Consider the following 17,403-nt stretch of genomic DNA (forward strand, 5'->3'; position numbering starts at 1 on the left):
CGTTGTTTGTTTGACACTTTTCCAGTGCCATTGCATTGCCATTGCGTATACGAGTAGGTCTGTTTTCTTTTAAATCTTTTGTGTGCCGTTTGTCCAAGTCCAATTGCTGGCAATGAAAAGGCACAAAAGTGGAAGCACAAATAAGTAGCCGCAGGGCCCTCAGAGCCCCAGAGCCCCCCATTCCGCATGGCCTCACTTGTTTCACTTTTCTTTGAACGCCTCAGAGGTGATGATGATGATGGAATGATGATAATAATAATAATGATGATGATGGTAAATGCTAATTATGCTCTCTGGGGGGCACAAAGCATAAATCGGGCATGTGTTCGTCCGTTCGTTCGGTGACCAATTGTTGGCTGTGGCAATTAGCATCATCGAACACGTTGCCAGGTGTTGGTCCGTTGGTCCATTGGTCTTTCGGTTGCATTCACCTCTGTACTGCCCGGGCCCCATGCCCCATGCCCCATGCCCCTTCTCCTTCTCTACCACCACCAATTACGGTGGCAACCTCAACCTCAGAGAGTACCCCCCTACCCAGCAGTGTCCACTGCTTGATAAGCCACTTTCGAATGCATGGCTCGAGCTCTGTCGCGGGCTCTGGGTCTGCGGCTGGGGGCCTCTGACTCGAGCTCTTTGGCCAAAACAAATTCAGTTGCGTCGCCGAGCTCAAAGAGAAAACAACGCCAGAAAGCCACGCCACGCCACACGAATACCGATATACCGAGATACGAGAGTTACGCGCCAGGTTCCGCTCGCCATCTTTTGAGCCGTGAAAGTGGAAGGAAAACTGCAATTTATTGCACACAAATTATATGCACTTTTACTTGCTTGTCGTCCGTACGCTGATCGCTGATCACTGATCGCTGATCGCTGGCTTTACATCATCTTGAAGCACGGCACGGCCCGATCCTCGATGTACAAGCACACGGTCAAGTCAAGGTTGGCCCAGGCCCGGAGTCAGCCGCCGCCAGCTTCTGGCACGGCAGCGACAACGACGCCCACATCCCCGAAACATGGACTGGGGGCAGGCAAGAAGTTCTTCTCACACATTCGCCACAAAATCGAGGATAACCTGAGCCCCAAACTGGGCGGAAAGCTGTACTACAAAGGCAGCAAGCACACGAGATCGATGAGTGCCCTCAGCCTGCAGGTGGATGGTGGCTGCATCGGTGGCAAGTATACCCCGAAAGCAGTGGGCCCACCTGTGGCCACTCCCCTGAAGATGATGGAGCAGGTGCCGCCACAGATGAGCAGCAGCATCTGCAGCTATGTGGACAGCGACGAGGAGAGTCACCTAAGCCTGAGCCTCAGTCTGACGCAGCAGTCGCTGGAAGATGAGATCTTTGCGGAGCTGGAGAAGGTGGCCCACGACGAGAGTAAGCTGAACGAAGTGCTGCAGAGCTTTGACCAGATCCTCAGCGAATATCCACCAGTGGAGTCGATCAGAGAGATGCGGCCTACGGAGGAGGTGCCGCTGCCTGCCCCGCCAGCAGAGTTCTGCGATCGCCAGATGCTGCTCTCGAAATCCCACAGCAGCCTCAGTATGGGCCGGGCCAAGCGGCAGATCTACCAGTCGCCAGAACTGGCCAATTCCATGCTCCTAAGGAGATCCGATTCCACGTCCAACGCAAACTCCAGATACAATTCGTTGAGTGAACTGAATGGCAGCCGGATACCCGTTTCGAAGCACTCGAGCTTGAGGAAGAGAAGCGAGAGCTTCTGCCTGGATCAGCCGCTGAATCACAGGAGCAGCAAGCAACGCACGCGATCGATGCTTACTTTGAACAGTGGAATCACTGGTAGATCTTCAATTCCAGCCAGAAACACAGCTCCAGCGACAGCCAGAGCCACCGCTGCAGTTCCAGTGAAAGCCAAAGCCTCCTCCGCTGCAGCGCCACTCCCACCTAAGCGAGCCAACTCCACGCTGGAGCGGCGACAGGTGCACAGCAGGCCACCGGGTCCCAGGAGAGCCAACTCCACGCTGAGAGCCACGACTGCGCACAGCGATGAGCTGCTGGTCAAGTGCCTGGCCAAGGGCCATGAGATCCTCCGCCAAGTGGAGAACATCAGCAGTGCCAAGCCGAAGCGAAGCAGCAGTCGGGGGGTGAGCAAGGAGCACTCGCAGCTGGCGAGGAACAAGAAGAGGCACCAGCAGAAGCTGCAGTACGCGAACGAGGAGAAGATGGGCAAGCCAAAGCTCGAGTCCTGCAAGATTATACCCCCGAAGCTGGGGGAGACATCGGATAAGAATCAGGACCTGCTGGTCAAGGTAGTGCAGGAGGTAAAAACCAAGCCAAAAGCAAAGGCAAAGGCAAAGGACTCTCTGCCGCTCAAGAAGCCCCTCAAGCAGGATGAGGAGAGACAGCAGGAACCCTCCTCCGATTCGGATGATTCGGGACACATCAGCAACACGGTGCTCTCGACCTCCACTTCCACCTGTAATTCCACCGGCAGCCTCTGCGAATCGGAGGGCGATGAAGCCGAAGAACCATCGGCAGTGAAAAAGTCCAACAAAATCGCAGAACTCCTGCAAAAGTTCGAGGCAGTGGCAGCAGCGGCGGCAGCTGTTAAATCGAATGCTGCTCATGCCTCTGCCCCTTCCATGATTGCCACCAAGGTGGTGGCACAGGTGCAGGCGGTGCGGTGCATCCAAACGCAGGTGGAGATCTATCCCACCTACACGAAAGAGGTAACTATGCGGCTGCACTGACTGCCACCCGGTACGAGTACCCAGCATATCCCAGCTGTGCATCCAAGCCTCCACCAGATCCCATCTTAACTCTCAGATGTATCTACTTATCTATTGTGCTTTGCCTCATCTAACTTTATCTTTTATATCTAACGTTTTTGCTGTTAATGGAATAAATATTTACTGTAAAAAAAACCATTTGCTATTTTTGGGCTTATATTTTCCCTTTTCCCCAACGGTCTTTAAAATTTCCTTGGCTTTAATTTATCTACCCTTAATTTTGTACCTTTATCTTCCTTTACTTTACTTACACTTGCTTTCATCGGTTCTGTTCTTTTGGCTTTATATCAAGTCCTACTTTGAATTGTTTATATCTGGTTATTTGGAAGATTTCTTTCTTTAAGGTATAAACACCTGCTGTTCTCCCGCTTGCGTTGCTTGTAGAAACCAATCGATAAGTTATCGACTGGAATATTTCCTATGTTTAATATACAAATATGATTTTATGTCTCTCTTAATCTTATAGCTACTCGAAAATCTGATAAATACTGTCTCCCGAATGTACTTCTGTTAATTGAATCTCTTATCGATAAATACTGAATATCGAAAGTATGAATATCGAAATACCTGCCTAAATTCATATATAAAATGGTGGATTTAGTTGCTTTTTATCAATATCGAAATGGGGATCGATAATTACCGATAAATATCGATATACTGCATACCTTTTCATACAAGAACGAAACATATTTCCTCAACTTTCTACAAATTCGTATCCTATGCGCTGTCAAACTTTGATTAGAGTTTATGGATCGTTGAAATGTGATACATTGTGGCTAGATTTTACGACCAAACGACAGACACCACGCCAAACCCTGTATCCAGCCCGACGATGGTATCCCCGACAACCGTGCCGCACCACCATACGATCCGATCCGTTGTGATGTGATAGCAGCGCAGCCCAGCACACTCCAAAGACCATTTAGTTTGCCATTTCACATTGGTTTACTTTCATTTTTGTCTACGTGCGGGGCATAATTAAAGTCTCTACGCGACGGCGAGAGAGGGAGAGCAAAACACTCATAGTTTCTCGACTAAAGTCGCAAATTTGGGGGACAGACAAATGCCGACAGAAAAGAGACAGCCACAGACAGTGGGGCCACACCTCGAAGGTGCGTCGCGCCGCGTCGCCAGTCGCTAATTTGTATGGGAACCTGGTAGCTGGTGCTATGGTAGCTGAACCCCGTACGAGCGAGCACTATGCTATTGTATCTGGCCCATAAGCATTTGCATTTGCAACCTGCATGAACCCCTACCATTAGCAGGGCTCTGGCTTCCCATTGTACGAGTATCGCTGTGCTGTTTCTCTTTTTTTCTTAATGGCAATATCTTGCTTACAATTTCATTTTTATTTGCCCTCTTCTCACTTTCACACCTGTCAAGACGAGAGCTCTGGCATCTCTATCTGTTTTCTGCTTTTGCCACAGGTGTTCAAATTGCCATGGCTCTTACCCCGCGATAACCTCTGGATCTCATCCCATCCCGAACATCTGCCTCTGCGCCTTCATTAGCATTGTCTGTGGATAGGGGGCCAAAGTCAGGGCCACCCTGACCTTCACTTCCTTGAATTTAATTTGATTTTCTTTATTTTGGTTTCCATTTTGCGTCTGTGCTCCAAATGATGTTGCACGTGCAGACTGGATTACAGATGGGGTCTTATAAGATATATCTATGCAGAGGGGATTTTGAGCATTTTGAAAGGGGTTTTACTTATGGATTTATTTCTTACATGTTTTTACGAGTGTTCCATCAGGCTTTGCAATGTATATCTTTCTTCAGATTGAAGCAGGTGCTCATAAAATACGATTCCTGACTTTTCTATAGAACACACATGATTTAAGCCCTTAAAATTGTACCAATTCCCATTTAATTTTCCAATATTAATAGTCGAAACCTTCACTTTATTTCAGATCCTCTTCCGTTCTGGAGTTCTCAGCGAATTGGAGGCCAAACGCGATGTCCTGCTCTCGGATCGCATCATACAGCTGCAGGCCTTCTGTCGCGGCTACTTGGCCCGCAAGAAGATGTCACAGCGAAGAGTTCAGGTAACTTTGAAACCCTTAACAGAAACATCTGAACAGAAAACAACTAAAATCTTCTATTATTTCTTTAGGAACTCGCTGTACGCTGCATTCAGAGGAATGTCAAGGCTTTCCTGGCCGTTCGTGACTGGCCCTGGTGGCGTCTGTTGGTTCGAGTGACGCCCCTGCTCAATGTGCATCGCACTGAGGAGCAGCTAAAGACCGCCAATGAGGAGCTACTGATGCTGCGCGCCAAGCTGGAGAAGATCGAGTGCGATCGCAGCGAGGTCAAGGCGGAGAATCAGAAGCTGGAAGCCAAGGTAAGTGTCTGCAGATGGACAAGTTGCGTCTGATTTGGTGTCCAATTAAAATAGCATAGCCACAAAAAGAACCTGGGCTGACATGACATGTCATCTGTGACCACACGTCTTATGTCTGTGCGTTGGCTTTCGTTTCGACTATTTGGGTCGCCAAAAGATGGCGAAAGATGGTGAAAATGAATGTCTAATATATAGATTTTATTTGTGGTAGATAAAATATCTGAGAAATATAGAAATAATTAGGGGTAATATATGAATAAATACAAATTTTATAGGAATTAATGTCCTTAGAGCGGATAGGATAAAAATCTCATTAGAAAGCTCCACAAGATTCGTGCTTTCTCATTGCTTAACAAATAAATCTGTGGATACATTTCCTTTCTATCAATTTCAAGATCAATTCTCTAGAGATGCACAAGTCTTAAAGAAAACATTTTTAAATGGAATAGAATTCAATTCGGCTTTCTTCATTAATAGATTCCATTACAAAATATGTCTTTATCGATTTCGAGAGCAAATTCCCTTGTCGTCTAATCGATCTGTGGCTATAAGTATTTTAGTACCCGTCTCGCTGGTAGATTTCCATCCCTTTGGCGTTGGCTTTTCTTTTCTTGTTCTGAAGGGATCTATAAATAGCATCGCATTTTGGGCATTGAACACCAACTGACTCTGAAACTCTTCTGAGAGTCATTCGTGAGTGTCGTGCCGTACCGTGCCTCTTGTGTGTGTCTTTCTGTGGAGATGGATACCAATGTTTCGCACAGATCGTGCCACCAGAATAGATACGCCAGAATGTATTTTTAAATGCTCTAAAAGATCATTAATAATACTTTGTCGCGCTACAATTGAGCTGCAGCTGGGGATACACTCTTTGGGGGAACGTATTGGTTCGGGATCTGCTGCCTGCTTGGGTTTATTTTACATAATTCCCCTGCACCCACAGCAAAGATTGCCAAATTATGGGATCATCAACAGTTGGCCGAAAATCGACTCTGTCTGGCCAAAAGATTATGTGATGTGTGTGGCAGAATGTTGCAATTGACTTGGCGGCGTCTCTGCTCTCTTCCGATCTTTTGTGGTCTTTCGCCCTCTCTCTCGCTCTCGCTCTCGCTCTATCTGGCTTGCCGAAAAGCCACAAGACCCGGCAGAGCTTTTGGCCAGAACCAAACGAACCCCGGCAAGACGCAAGACCCAGAGCACACGCATCACTTAGTCGCCGAGCAAACGTTGCGCACGCCTGAGGCCCCACCGTGGCGCCGTCTACGTTCGGGAGAGATTCGATACGATCTGATACGATACCAGACGATCCATCTATCCGTCCGTTTCGTGCGTGTGTGAACAAACGGGTGCCAAAAGCCATAATACCATAATAAAAAAACAAAATCCGCAGTGAGAAAAAACAAAGGAAATTCTTGTCGTATTTTTTTCTTTTGGCAATTCGATGCTATTGCCAGCGCGTGCTAACACAAAAATTTCAGGCCCGAAGATAAATTTAAAATTGCATTCAACGGTCTCAAGTTTTTGACAATCTCCCCTTCATCCCCTGCACACACAAAACATAATATAATATATTGTAAACCGCAAGAGAAAACTAAACCATTTCTCGACTGAAATAACGAACCAAAACGACACCATACGACACCGAAAATTTTGAAATTTAGCTACGAAAAATTAGAATAAAAATTGGCCAAGGACCACTCCCCCACCCTCTCTGCATCCCCTACTAACCCACCCCACGACCCCCTATTCCTAGTCCCTTAATCCTAATGCCTCCTCTGTCGCCTGCTAATGAGGCCAATGCTGACATTGCAGCTGCGGCAGACGAGGAAGTACCATACCCAGAGACCCAGCTCCGGCATCCTGGCCATGAGTCGCCTCTAGAGTCGGACAGACGGGAGAAGGAACGATTCCTCGAACGAGTGCTGGCAGCCATGAATGGAACACGCGGTAGTGGTGGCGGTGGGACTGCCACCATTTCCCACAACAGCAGCAACTCCTCGCTGAACTCCACTCTGAGTGGCTCAACCTCTGTCCCATTGGCCCGACCCCCGAAACCGCCGACCAGCCAGGCACGGAAGCAGCTCCGACTGCTGCCCAAGCAGCGGGAGCAGAGTCCCGTCCTGAGCAATGGCCACGGCCACACAAGACACAACACGACTAGCAACACCACTAGCTCCACCCACACCTACAACAATTACACCTCCTCCAAGCGTGGCAGCAGCAGCAGTGGCGGTGGCTCGTCGCTTTCAACGTCCTTGCTGGGTAAGGACCTGAACCTGAAGCAGGAGGACAGTGAAAGCCACTACGAGATCTCGCTGAAACTGCCTTTCAACCAATCCTCCACAGCGGCCTCACAGGAGAGGGAGCGGGAACGGGATCGTGTGCGACTGGTGAACCGTTCGCCAAGTCCCGCCTATTCGATCTCCTCGCGCTCCTCCGCCGTCTCCTCCTCCGTGTCCAATTGCTCGCGCCTGCAGACGCCTCCAAGGCGCGTCTTTCCCCAGAGCTACACGCGGGACAGATCGGGTGGCGTGGATCCCTACGAGATGCGGCAGCTGGAGAGCTCCCCGGTGGTCTTTGATGGCAATCTGTCGTTTGTGCTCGGCTGCCAGCGACAACCCGTGCATCAGACGATGAGGGCCTCACCCTCGTTCGAGGATCCGCGCACCTCGTCCGCGTACTTGAGCGAGAAGATCAAGAATTTCCTGAAGCGCACCGATCACGTGCAGGAGGAGTGGACCGCTATGGGCAGGAGGACGCGCCGGACAACCACCACGAGCAGGAGCAGCCGTGGCGAAGGCGCGGACAGCCGCTGCACCACTCCAGGAAGCACTTGCTCCGGCTACGATGACTACGACACGATCTCCCTGATCGAGCGGCAACGCGAACGGAACAGCATGGAGCGTTGTGGGTCCGTGGGACGCACTCGATCCTCCCAGAACATCCTCACGAAGGCCTTCCAGCTGGCAAAACAACTGCCACACACTCCGACATCACGGGGCAACTCCCAGGCCAGGGAGCGCGAGTCCTCGGTGGCCAGCACCAGCATCGCGACGAATGGGAATGACGACGACGATGATCGCACCATACACGAGGAGGATGATGAGGTAGCCACCGCCTAACCTTGATCTCTCTCTGACACAATTTCTAAACGCCTCCGTAATGGCTGTGGGGGTGATGATGTCTCCATGGGTCCATAAATTAGAAATTCTTAAAGACGGGAGGCAGACAGGTAGGGGCTTCCATGCTGCGCGGTGACATTGACAGCAGTAATCCTCTCTCGCTCTCTTCCCTGCTCTGTCTCCCCTCTATATGGTAGATATAGATTGTATTTTTAGATCCGTAAACTATGTGATTCATGCCGAGGAATTCTTTTAGTTGGAGGCAGGGAATATTCCATATTCATATATCCATAGGGGACTGAATGTTTTGTTTTGTTTGGGGCTGGTTCTGGAAATTTTTATAGAACTGGAGAATGTTTTCAACACTTTTCCTGAGGGGCCAATGAACTGCGAAGAGTGGAGCACCTTGAATCTGTAGAATACCATACGGAATACCACTCATTGAGTCAGTTTTTCAATTTGGTGTCATGGGCATCCATTGAGTAATCGAGAGAGTGTTGACAGTAATTCTTTGATCTATGAATGAGAGATCTTTCAGACTTATGGGGGATCTCTGAGGATATGTTTAGTGACTCTGTCATCGGATCTTATGAAGAGATATTCTGGGATCCGTGAATGATTCGTCATTAAAAAGTATTTTCTTTAGTTTCCATGATTGGTAACGAAGTACTTGGTATCATGAGGTCTTACAGAAAGCATTCCGTGTGGTCCTTGGGCCTTGTTTCATATTGTAATCATGTTCAACAAAATTGTGGCAGAATTTGTAGATAAATTAAACTTTAAGAGACTTTTTAAGAGCTACTAAATTTCTCGTGCAGCCATGATCCCATTCTTTGGGTTCCACTGCGGAATATACGAAAATTATGGTTCCTAGAATCTCCACCAGACATTTGTTTACTGTGGAAATAAATATCCGACATATGGCAGGCAGTAATCGGAAACGGAATCCGAGAGAATGTTCGAAAAAAAACACAACAAACAAAAATATAATTTCTTTGAATTAAATGAAACACTATTTTCTCAAATATTTGCACTAACATTGGCCCACGCCCCCAATTTTCGTTGCAGCTGTCGGAGCTGACGGTGGATCTGGCCGAGGAGCGATCGACGGCCCATATTGCCACCGAACGCCTGGAGGCAGAGACCGGCGAGCGTTTGAAGCTGGAGAAGGAGCTCGGTGAGCAGGCTGGCAAGGTGAAGAACCTGCAGGAGACCACAGAGAAGCTGGAGATGGAGCTGATCTGCGCCAAGTCCGATCTGAATGGCATATCAGAGGATGAGGAAGGCGACAACGAGGAGGGAAGCGGTGGCGTCTACAAGCTCAAGTACGAGCGCGTGGCCCGGGAGCTGGAGTTCACGAAGCGGCGTCTGCAGACGCAGCACGAGCACGATCTGGAACAGCTGGTCGGGCTTAAGAAGCAATTGGAGAAGAAGGTATGCCTGATCGTTTTGCCTGGGACTCTCTCTCTCTCTCTCTCTCTCTCTCTCTAATCATTGTAATCCCTTTCTGCTTGTAGCTTTCGGATGCCTACGAGGAAGTTGAGGAGCAACGCCAGGTTGTGGGCCAATGGAAGCGCAAGGCACAGAAGATGACCAACGAGATGAACGATCTGCGCATGCTGCTCGAGGAGCAGAATGCCCGTAACAATTTGCTCGAGAAGAAGCAGCGCAAATTCGATGCCGAGTGCCAATCGCTGCAGGATGCCTCCAGGCAGGAGCGCCAGGCCAAGGAACGCTATGGCCGCGAAAAGGATGTCCTCCAAGCGGAGAAATTTACCCTAGAGCAAACACTGGCGGTACGTACTAGCGTTGAAGGGGAGAGGATATTCCTTGTTGATGTAGGTCTGGGGCAACATGTGTTGGAGTTTACACTGTGCTACAGGGGGTTCTTTTTTATAGATATCAACAGAAGATATTTTCTTTCAATCTACCAATTGTTTGTTGTTTTAGACCTAAAGGACTCGCAGATGTGGCTTCTCTACAATTATGATCTATTTAGGAAAGATACCAATAACGACAGTTCTTATTGTCTTTGACATTCAATTTCCCATTAAATATCATTTTAAAAACGATTATCGTTTATAATTAGCTCAAGAATAGTTCTGGGCACAAAAAAATGCCTTTGTAGCTTAGTGTTTGAACAAGTGGCGGCGTCGGCGGCACATTTTGCAGCAGATACAGATACAGATACTGCATATCTGAGACTCAGAGACTGGGAAACTTGTTCGGCTTGTTTGCCCATGCATAGCCATAGCCACAGCCACAGCTCTGGCCTCTACCTAGAGCCTGCTGCTGCTGCTGCCCACGACACTCGACACACGACAGACAGACAGATAGACAGACACATGGGTTGGGTACGCATGTGCGGCATGTTGCATAGGTACTCCATTCCCATTTCAAGATTTTCCATGCGCGCTGTTTCTTTGGTTCTCGGCTCTCGGTTCTTGGTGTTTTTCGTGTTTTTATCGGCCTGTACTTGAGGTTCTCTCTTGCGGATGACTCTCTCTCTCTCTGTCTGTGGTTCTCCGACTGCTTGGTCACACATTTGTGGATCTCTGCTTTGCTGCTTTCTTCATTGTTCTGTTCCGCTACGACAGTAGCTCGACGAACGTCAATGCGCGATAACTGGAGTACATACATATCACACAAGACAATCCCGCAGCAGTTCTATCTGTCTGTGTGCCTGAAAAAAAAGAAAAGAAATTAAAACATTTACGGCGTCCTCATTACGCGCTTTCGATACTTATAATTAACTGGAAAAAGCCCATGGAGGGTGATAACTGAACGACGACCGACTGTCCGCTGCGATTTAGATACGGAATACGGGCCGAAGAGAATACAGAAAGAAAGAAAAGAATTCCCAGCAGAAAAGAAACCCCAGCCCAACCCCGAAAACCAATTACACAGCCATGAGTTTCCGTTATGCTACGCGAATGATTCAAGTACGTCCGTCTTGATTCGGAATGAGAACAGCAGCACTAAAAATCCCAGTCACAGATCTCTGAATCATCTGAGAAATACATATCTCTGTGTTTTTGCAGGACACACGCTTGGATCTGGACCTCAAGGAGGAGAAGCTTGCCTCGCTGCAGCGCGAACTGGAGGAGATGACATTCGGTGGCAGCACCGAGGAGGAGTTTGCCCAACTGCGACGATCCAAGAACGAGACTGAGCGACGGGCCAAAGAGCAGGAAGAGGAACTGGACGAGATGGCCGGCCAAATACAGCTGCTGGAGCAGGCCAAACTCCGTCTGGAGATGACGCTGGAGACGATGCGCAAAGAGGCACGCAGAGAATCACAGCAGCGCGACGAGGAGCTGGAGGAGGTGCGTGGCAATGGCTACAAGAAGATAAAGGCGCTGGAGTGCCAGCTGGAAACGGAGCACGAGGAGCGCACGCTGCTGTTGCGCGAGAAGCACGAGCTGGAGCGGCGTCTCTCCTCCATGGAGGACCGCGACCGTGTGGATCGCGATGCCGAGGAGGCGCTCAACCAGAAGCTGCGCCGCGACCTGCGCAAATACAAGGCCCTGCTGAAGGATGCCCAGACGCAGTTGGAGCGACTCAAAGCAGACACGCCCGGCAAGACGCTGATTCGACAGCTGCGCAATCAGCTGGAGGATGCCGAGTCCGCCCGCAGCCTGGCCATGAAGGCACGCCAGACGGCCGAGGCCGAGCTGACGGAAGTGCAGGCCATGTTCGAGGAGTCTCATCGGGCGCGCAACGATGCCGAGGAGCGAGCCAACGTGGCGCATCGCGATCGGGCCGAGCTGCAGGCCCAGATCGAGGAGAACGAGGAGGAGCTGAGCGAACTGATGAAAAAGTACAGTGCCACGGTGAAGCAGCTGAATTCCGAGCAGATCAATGTGTCCGAGGCGGAGTTCAAGCTCAACGAAATGGAGGCCGAGCGCAACAATCTGAAGGAGCAGGTGGGAGAGCTCCAGCACAGGCTGGATAATGTAGAGAACCTGGGTGATCCCTCCATGGCCATGATGTCCAAGCGGTAAGTAGAGGAGTACCAAACATATATATATTCGATGAATGTCACTATCTCATTCTGTTCTGTTCTGTTCTGTTCTGTTGTAGCTTGGAGCTGCGCACCAAGGAGCTGGAGTCCCGCCTCGAGCTGGAGCAGGCAACGCGTGCCCGCCTCGAGGTGCAGGTGAACCGTCACAAGGAGGCCCTGGAGAAGCTGCAGAACGAGGTCACCCAGTCGAAGATGCGCGAAATGCAAGCCCAAGAAATGCTCAAGAAGTCGCAGAAGAGTCTGCGCGACATGCGCGAGGAGTATCACACGGTCTCGAGTCGCGAGCAGGAGTCGCTGACGCGTCGCAAGGATCTCGAGAAGAAAATGGAGCAAATGGAGTCGGAGGGAGCGGCCCTAAAGAACGATCTGCGCCTGGCCCTGCAACGGATAGCGGATCTGCAGCAGGCCATGGAGGAAGAGGGCGAGGAAGAGTTAAGCGAGAGGTAGGAGAACGCGGGGATATGTTTTTTTCTGATAATTAATTTGTTCTGTGCAATTGCAGCGATGAGAGCATCAGTTCGGTGGGCTCCATCAGCGACCTGGAGGACCGACTGCGACCGGTGCATGTGAAGCGCAGCTCGCAGCAGTCCTTAAACGGCGGTAGCCTTGTGGGGCCCAGCCACACAAGGACTTTGGTCTGCGAAAAGGACGACAACAGCCCTAGGTACGCTGACAACGAAGTCAACTCGAACAGCAGCAGACAGCAGCAGCAGCACAAGCATTAAGCACATCACCACCACCGCCACGTAGCTCTCTCTCTCTCACACTCACCACGAACCATCTATATCCCATGCCATCTCTATATCTGTCTGTCGCTCGCTCGCTCGATAGCTTAATACTATGCCCATATCGCTAGTTAGATAGTCTGTAAGGTCTGTTTGCTATTGCCGGCTTTTCTAATTTAAATAATTAAATCATACATGCAAACCATTCGCTCCGCTCCGCCAACATCCACCTCCACAAATGACCCAAAAAAAAACCAACAACCGACAACCAAAACGCCGCTGCTAACGCTCCTGCTCCTGCTCCTGCAACGACTCCTGCCATTAAAACCGAAAAAACAAACTCGTAAAAACCAAACATCCCAAAAAACAACAAACGATGCGTGTAAATAATGCGTTAATGCAACAAATCCCGCCCGCCCTAAACTCCACACTCCGCTCCGCTCCTGCCGCCCTGCTCTAATCCGACCCGTCGCCCGTCCTCCGCGTGTGTGTGCGTGTAAACCATTAGCTTTTTCTTATTGTAGAATAACAGTGACGTCGCCGTCGTCGCCACACATTCATAAAATGGCACTGGCGGCCAAAGCCATACCGGCCACCAAACCGGACACAAAATTAGCAGAAGCAACTGCAACAGCAACAACAGCGGCAGCAGCTACAACCATCTGGAGGCCAAAGGCAACATCCACACCGACGACGATGACTCTAAGACCGGTGGATGTTCAACAGAATGGCCAGAAGCCGTAGATGAACCCTTCGCCCTTGTTTGTGGCTCTCGTGGCTGTAGTTTGTAATTTGTATTTTAATTTTTTTGATTATTTATTAGTTGTTTATGATTATTATTTGATTACTGTTTAGTTCAATATGTTTAACTATTTATTATCGAAATATAGCTACATGATATACAATACCTATAATATGATATATGATACCCGACCCGAGTATGACCAGTAAGACGTATGAGAACCGAACCAACCCAACCCAATCGTAGTTAATTTAATTTGCGCGACAGTCCCTAAAACCAAAACCAAGTGATTAACAATGTTTTTATCTCTCAAAGCAAGGAAAAACGAAAAAAGAAAGAATGAAACAAAAATGGATACTAACCCTATAGCCTATATAGAATATAGTCCACCTATCCTATAGCCAACTTAACTTAAATGAAATTAGTTAAACGCGTTTCAAAATCATAGGCAAGTGTATGCAAAATCCAGAATTAACTTGAATCTTTTATCGAACTAAATCGCATAGAGAAACATCTCCTATTCTTATACGAAATCATCTCTGCATAACAATGCATTCATTCATTCATTAGCTTTATTCAACGCACTCACTCTCATTCATAACTAAAGAAAGAAAAACTAAACATAAAAAATCATCATAAATCATCATCATCAATCATAAAATCATCTTCATCGTCATAATTATATGATATTCAACGGAAAAGATTCATGAAAACCCCCGTATTAAGAACTAACAAAACAAATAAATATATTGTTATAAAACTCAAACAAAAGCTGTGTGTCTCTGTGTACTATATGATGACGGCTGTCCACTCCAGGCGCCTGACCGGCTGACATCGCTAGCTCCCCGCCGGCTCCTGCGCACGGGGCCACGATTCCTCGAGCTGTGGCCTTTGGCCTGGGCGAGCTTTGGGTCCGGCCACTGCAATGGCCCTATTCCTTGCGTCCCACACTGTTTTCTTCGCCACTCCAGACCGGCGCTAGACTGGCGCTAAGTCGACAATGTGGCGTCACAAACACTGCAGCAGGGACTAATGTTCGACTGGGAGCCGGGAAATAATGTCAGCAACCCCCCATTCATACGACGCGGAATCAAATGCTGGGCTTTACTTATACTAAGCTAAATTTTGATGAATAAAACTACTTAGAAATCATCCTGCTGTGTTTTGTATCAACGAAATTACCCTGATTACAAAAAGGTGTGGCACGCCCAGATATGTTCACTAATAGCGGACAAAATTATATTTTTGATTGGGGAAAATGTCCTTGATCCTTGCAAAGGACTCCATCAAAGCAAGGACATTTTTCCGATCACAGGAAGTCATCGCACACCCAGATCGGCCTTCAAAAAGCCGAGAAAACTGAATATGTATGCTTGGGGTTGATGGAGTCCTTGGTAAAGGATCAAGGACATTTTTCTTATCACGGCGGGCCATGGCACGACCCGATCAGGCCGTAAATAAGGGAGAAATAGGATATATATGTACGTCTGGAGAAAATATCCTTGATCCTTGGTCCTCGATAAGGACTCCATCAAGTCAGGGACATTTTTCCGAACACAGGAAGACATCACACGTCCCGATCGGCAATCAAATAACGGAGGAAAAAAACTGGCTTGTAATTGTTTGAGAAAATGTAGTTCATGGAATCGCCAATAGAGGCGCCACCGTACAAAGAAAAAAACCTCGCGTCAAATGGCTAAAATACCAGGCGAACAGAAGTCAGCAGAAGGTAACTGATTTTTTAAAAATTTGCGCCCCCTAAAGTATGCAACAAAATTGTTTGCATTTTCTTCAGTTGCTTGCTGCTGATTTCTGTTCGCCTGGTATTTTAGCCATTTGACGCGAGGTTTTTTCTTTGTACGGTGGCGCCTCTATCGGCGATCTGATGAACTACATTTTCGCAAACAATTACAAACCAGTTTTTTTCCTCCGTTATTTGATTGCCGATCGGGACGTGCGACGTCTTCCTGTGTTCGGAAAAATGTCCCTGACTTGATGGAGTCCTTATCGAGGACCAAGGATCAAGGATATTTTCTACAGGCATATATATCTTGTTTTCTCCCTTATTTACGGCCTGATCGGGTCGTGCCATGGCCCGCCGTGATAAGAAAAATGTCCTTGATCCTTTGCCAAGGACTCCAACAACCCCAAGAATACATATTCAGTTTTCTCGGCTTTTTGAAGTCCGATCTGGGTGTGCGATGGCTTCCTGTGATCGGAAAAATGTCCTTGCTTCGATGGAGTCCTTTGCAAGGATCAAGGACATTTTCCCCAATCAAAAATATATAATTTTCTCCGCTATTTGTGAACCAATCTGGGCGTGCCACGCCTTTTTGTAATCAGGATAATTTCGTTGATACAGGACACTTCAAGGATGATTTCTTAATATTTTTATTCATCAAAATTAAGCTTAGTATAAGTAAAGACACAATTGGAAAACATTTATATTTACTATCTAAATCTAAATCCTTATATATCCTTAAATCTAACCACAACGAGATCTATCTATCTAGCTCGCGTAGCCCCTTCCGACTTGGTTTTTTGGCAAAGCGTAGGTTACATAAGTTATCTGTGAAAGAAGATAAATTTCAAAATGTATCCATAATCAAATACTGATGCACTTACGTCTCGAAGCTGAAGCCCAGCGTGTGATCTGCGATACGAGGATAAACGGGCGTGGAGCCACTGTCTGAGGGATGCGGAGGCCTGGAACACCTCCCTGCTGAATGCAACCATGAACGAGATCCGTAGAAGATTCCGCAAGAAGCTGGACGAGGACGAAGAGATCCGTCATCAACGATGATAGAAGAGAACGAGGAGGAAGTGAAGAGAATTAGCGCAGGAACAGTGTCGATCGAGTGCGCGATCATCGATGAAGCCCCCGGGACTTGTGAATCCTCGCCGACTTTCGCCCGTGTCATAGGCTTACTGCCGATTCTGCCAAGGTTCTCGAATTAATGAATTTATCTCCAATTACTTCAATGTCTAGCATACCCAATTGTGCCTGTCTTTCTTCATTTTGTTGTGTAAACACGCTCGCCCCAAACTGGAGAAGAAGCTGCTGGGGGTGACCGCGAGGTTATCCTCTGCCAGTATATGGAGGATATGTTCCAGCTGACGCCCGTGCCCCCGCGAATCTCCTCCTGGTTGAAGGTCATCTCGAATCTGATCGCTCGCCCCAAACTGGAGAAGAAGCTGCTGGGGGTGAACGCGAGGTTATCCGCTGCCAGTATATGGCTGATATATTCCAGCTGACGCCCTTGCCCCCGCGAATCTCCTCCTGGTTGAAGGACATCCCGAATCTGATCACCGGCCGCTCCCTGTACGAACGTCTGGGTGAGCTGACTGACATACTCTTCCAGCCAGAGGAGACGCTGTTGGCTCCCAACAGACTTTCATGTGGACCCGTAAATTTAACGTTGAAATGTTGAATTTAAAACGTTTAACGTTTTAAATAATTAAGGAATTTAACAAACATTCGAAAGTTTTCTGTGACCGTCCCATCTTGACCATTTCCACATCGAAAACAAGCACTGCCTTTCTTCTCTACTTTAAAGTAGAGCAAGCCCATTTATTTCCGTCTTTCTTAATTTTTTTGAGTAAACACGCACGTGCCTAGGTCGAGGTCAACTGTGTAAGGAGGCTCTTACGCCCAAATAGGGGCCCCACCCACTCCAATCCGAACCCATTAAGTGGCACC

The 17,403-nt window shown here is 48.3% G+C and overlaps 1 protein-coding gene and 1 long non-coding RNA gene across 13 annotated transcripts in view; one reads left to right on the top strand and one right to left on the bottom strand.

The window, feature by feature from the left end:
- Window positions 1–14,029, top strand: part of Mhcl (Myosin heavy chain-like) — a 33,007-nt gene extending 18,978 nt beyond the window's left edge. For 4 of the 12 annotated variants that reach the window (XM_015182674.2, XM_015182676.2, XM_003736803.3 and 1 more), the window contains 8 exons: window positions 4,660–4,794; window positions 4,863–5,090; window positions 9,281–9,646; window positions 9,730–10,008; window positions 11,254–12,212; window positions 12,296–12,679; window positions 12,739–12,900; window positions 13,486–14,029. In XM_015182674.2, coding sequence (XP_015038160.2) covers window positions 4,660–4,794; window positions 4,863–5,090; window positions 9,281–9,646; window positions 9,730–10,008; window positions 11,254–12,212; window positions 12,296–12,679; window positions 12,739–12,900; window positions 13,486–13,705 — 2,733 coding nt within the window. In that variant the 3' untranslated portion in view covers window positions 13,706–14,029. Of the gene's footprint in view, window positions 1–898; window positions 2,690–4,659; window positions 4,795–4,862; window positions 5,091–6,276; window positions 8,198–9,280; window positions 9,647–9,729; window positions 10,009–10,659; window positions 11,155–11,253; window positions 12,213–12,295; window positions 12,680–12,738; window positions 13,373–13,469 lie in introns of those variants that run through there. The other 8 variants (XM_033376665.1, XM_015182673.2, XM_015182675.2 and 5 more) reach the window with 8 other exon arrangements.
- A 2,049-nt stretch (window positions 14,030–16,078) lies between these two features.
- Window positions 16,079–17,115, bottom strand: LOC26534295 (uncharacterized). Its single transcript, XR_001451943.2, has 3 exons — window positions 16,698–17,115; window positions 16,329–16,640; window positions 16,079–16,272 (listed from the first exon to the last, which is right to left on the bottom strand). It is a non-coding gene; the product is annotated as an uncharacterized lncRNA (long non-coding RNA).
- Window positions 17,116–17,403: the final 288 nt, after the last annotated feature.

Source organism: Drosophila pseudoobscura, chromosome 2, assembly GCF_009870125.1.
Source record: "Drosophila pseudoobscura strain MV-25-SWS-2005 chromosome 2, UCI_Dpse_MV25, whole genome shotgun sequence".
Classification (NCBI taxonomy): Eukaryota; Metazoa; Arthropoda; class Insecta; order Diptera; family Drosophilidae; genus Drosophila; species Drosophila pseudoobscura.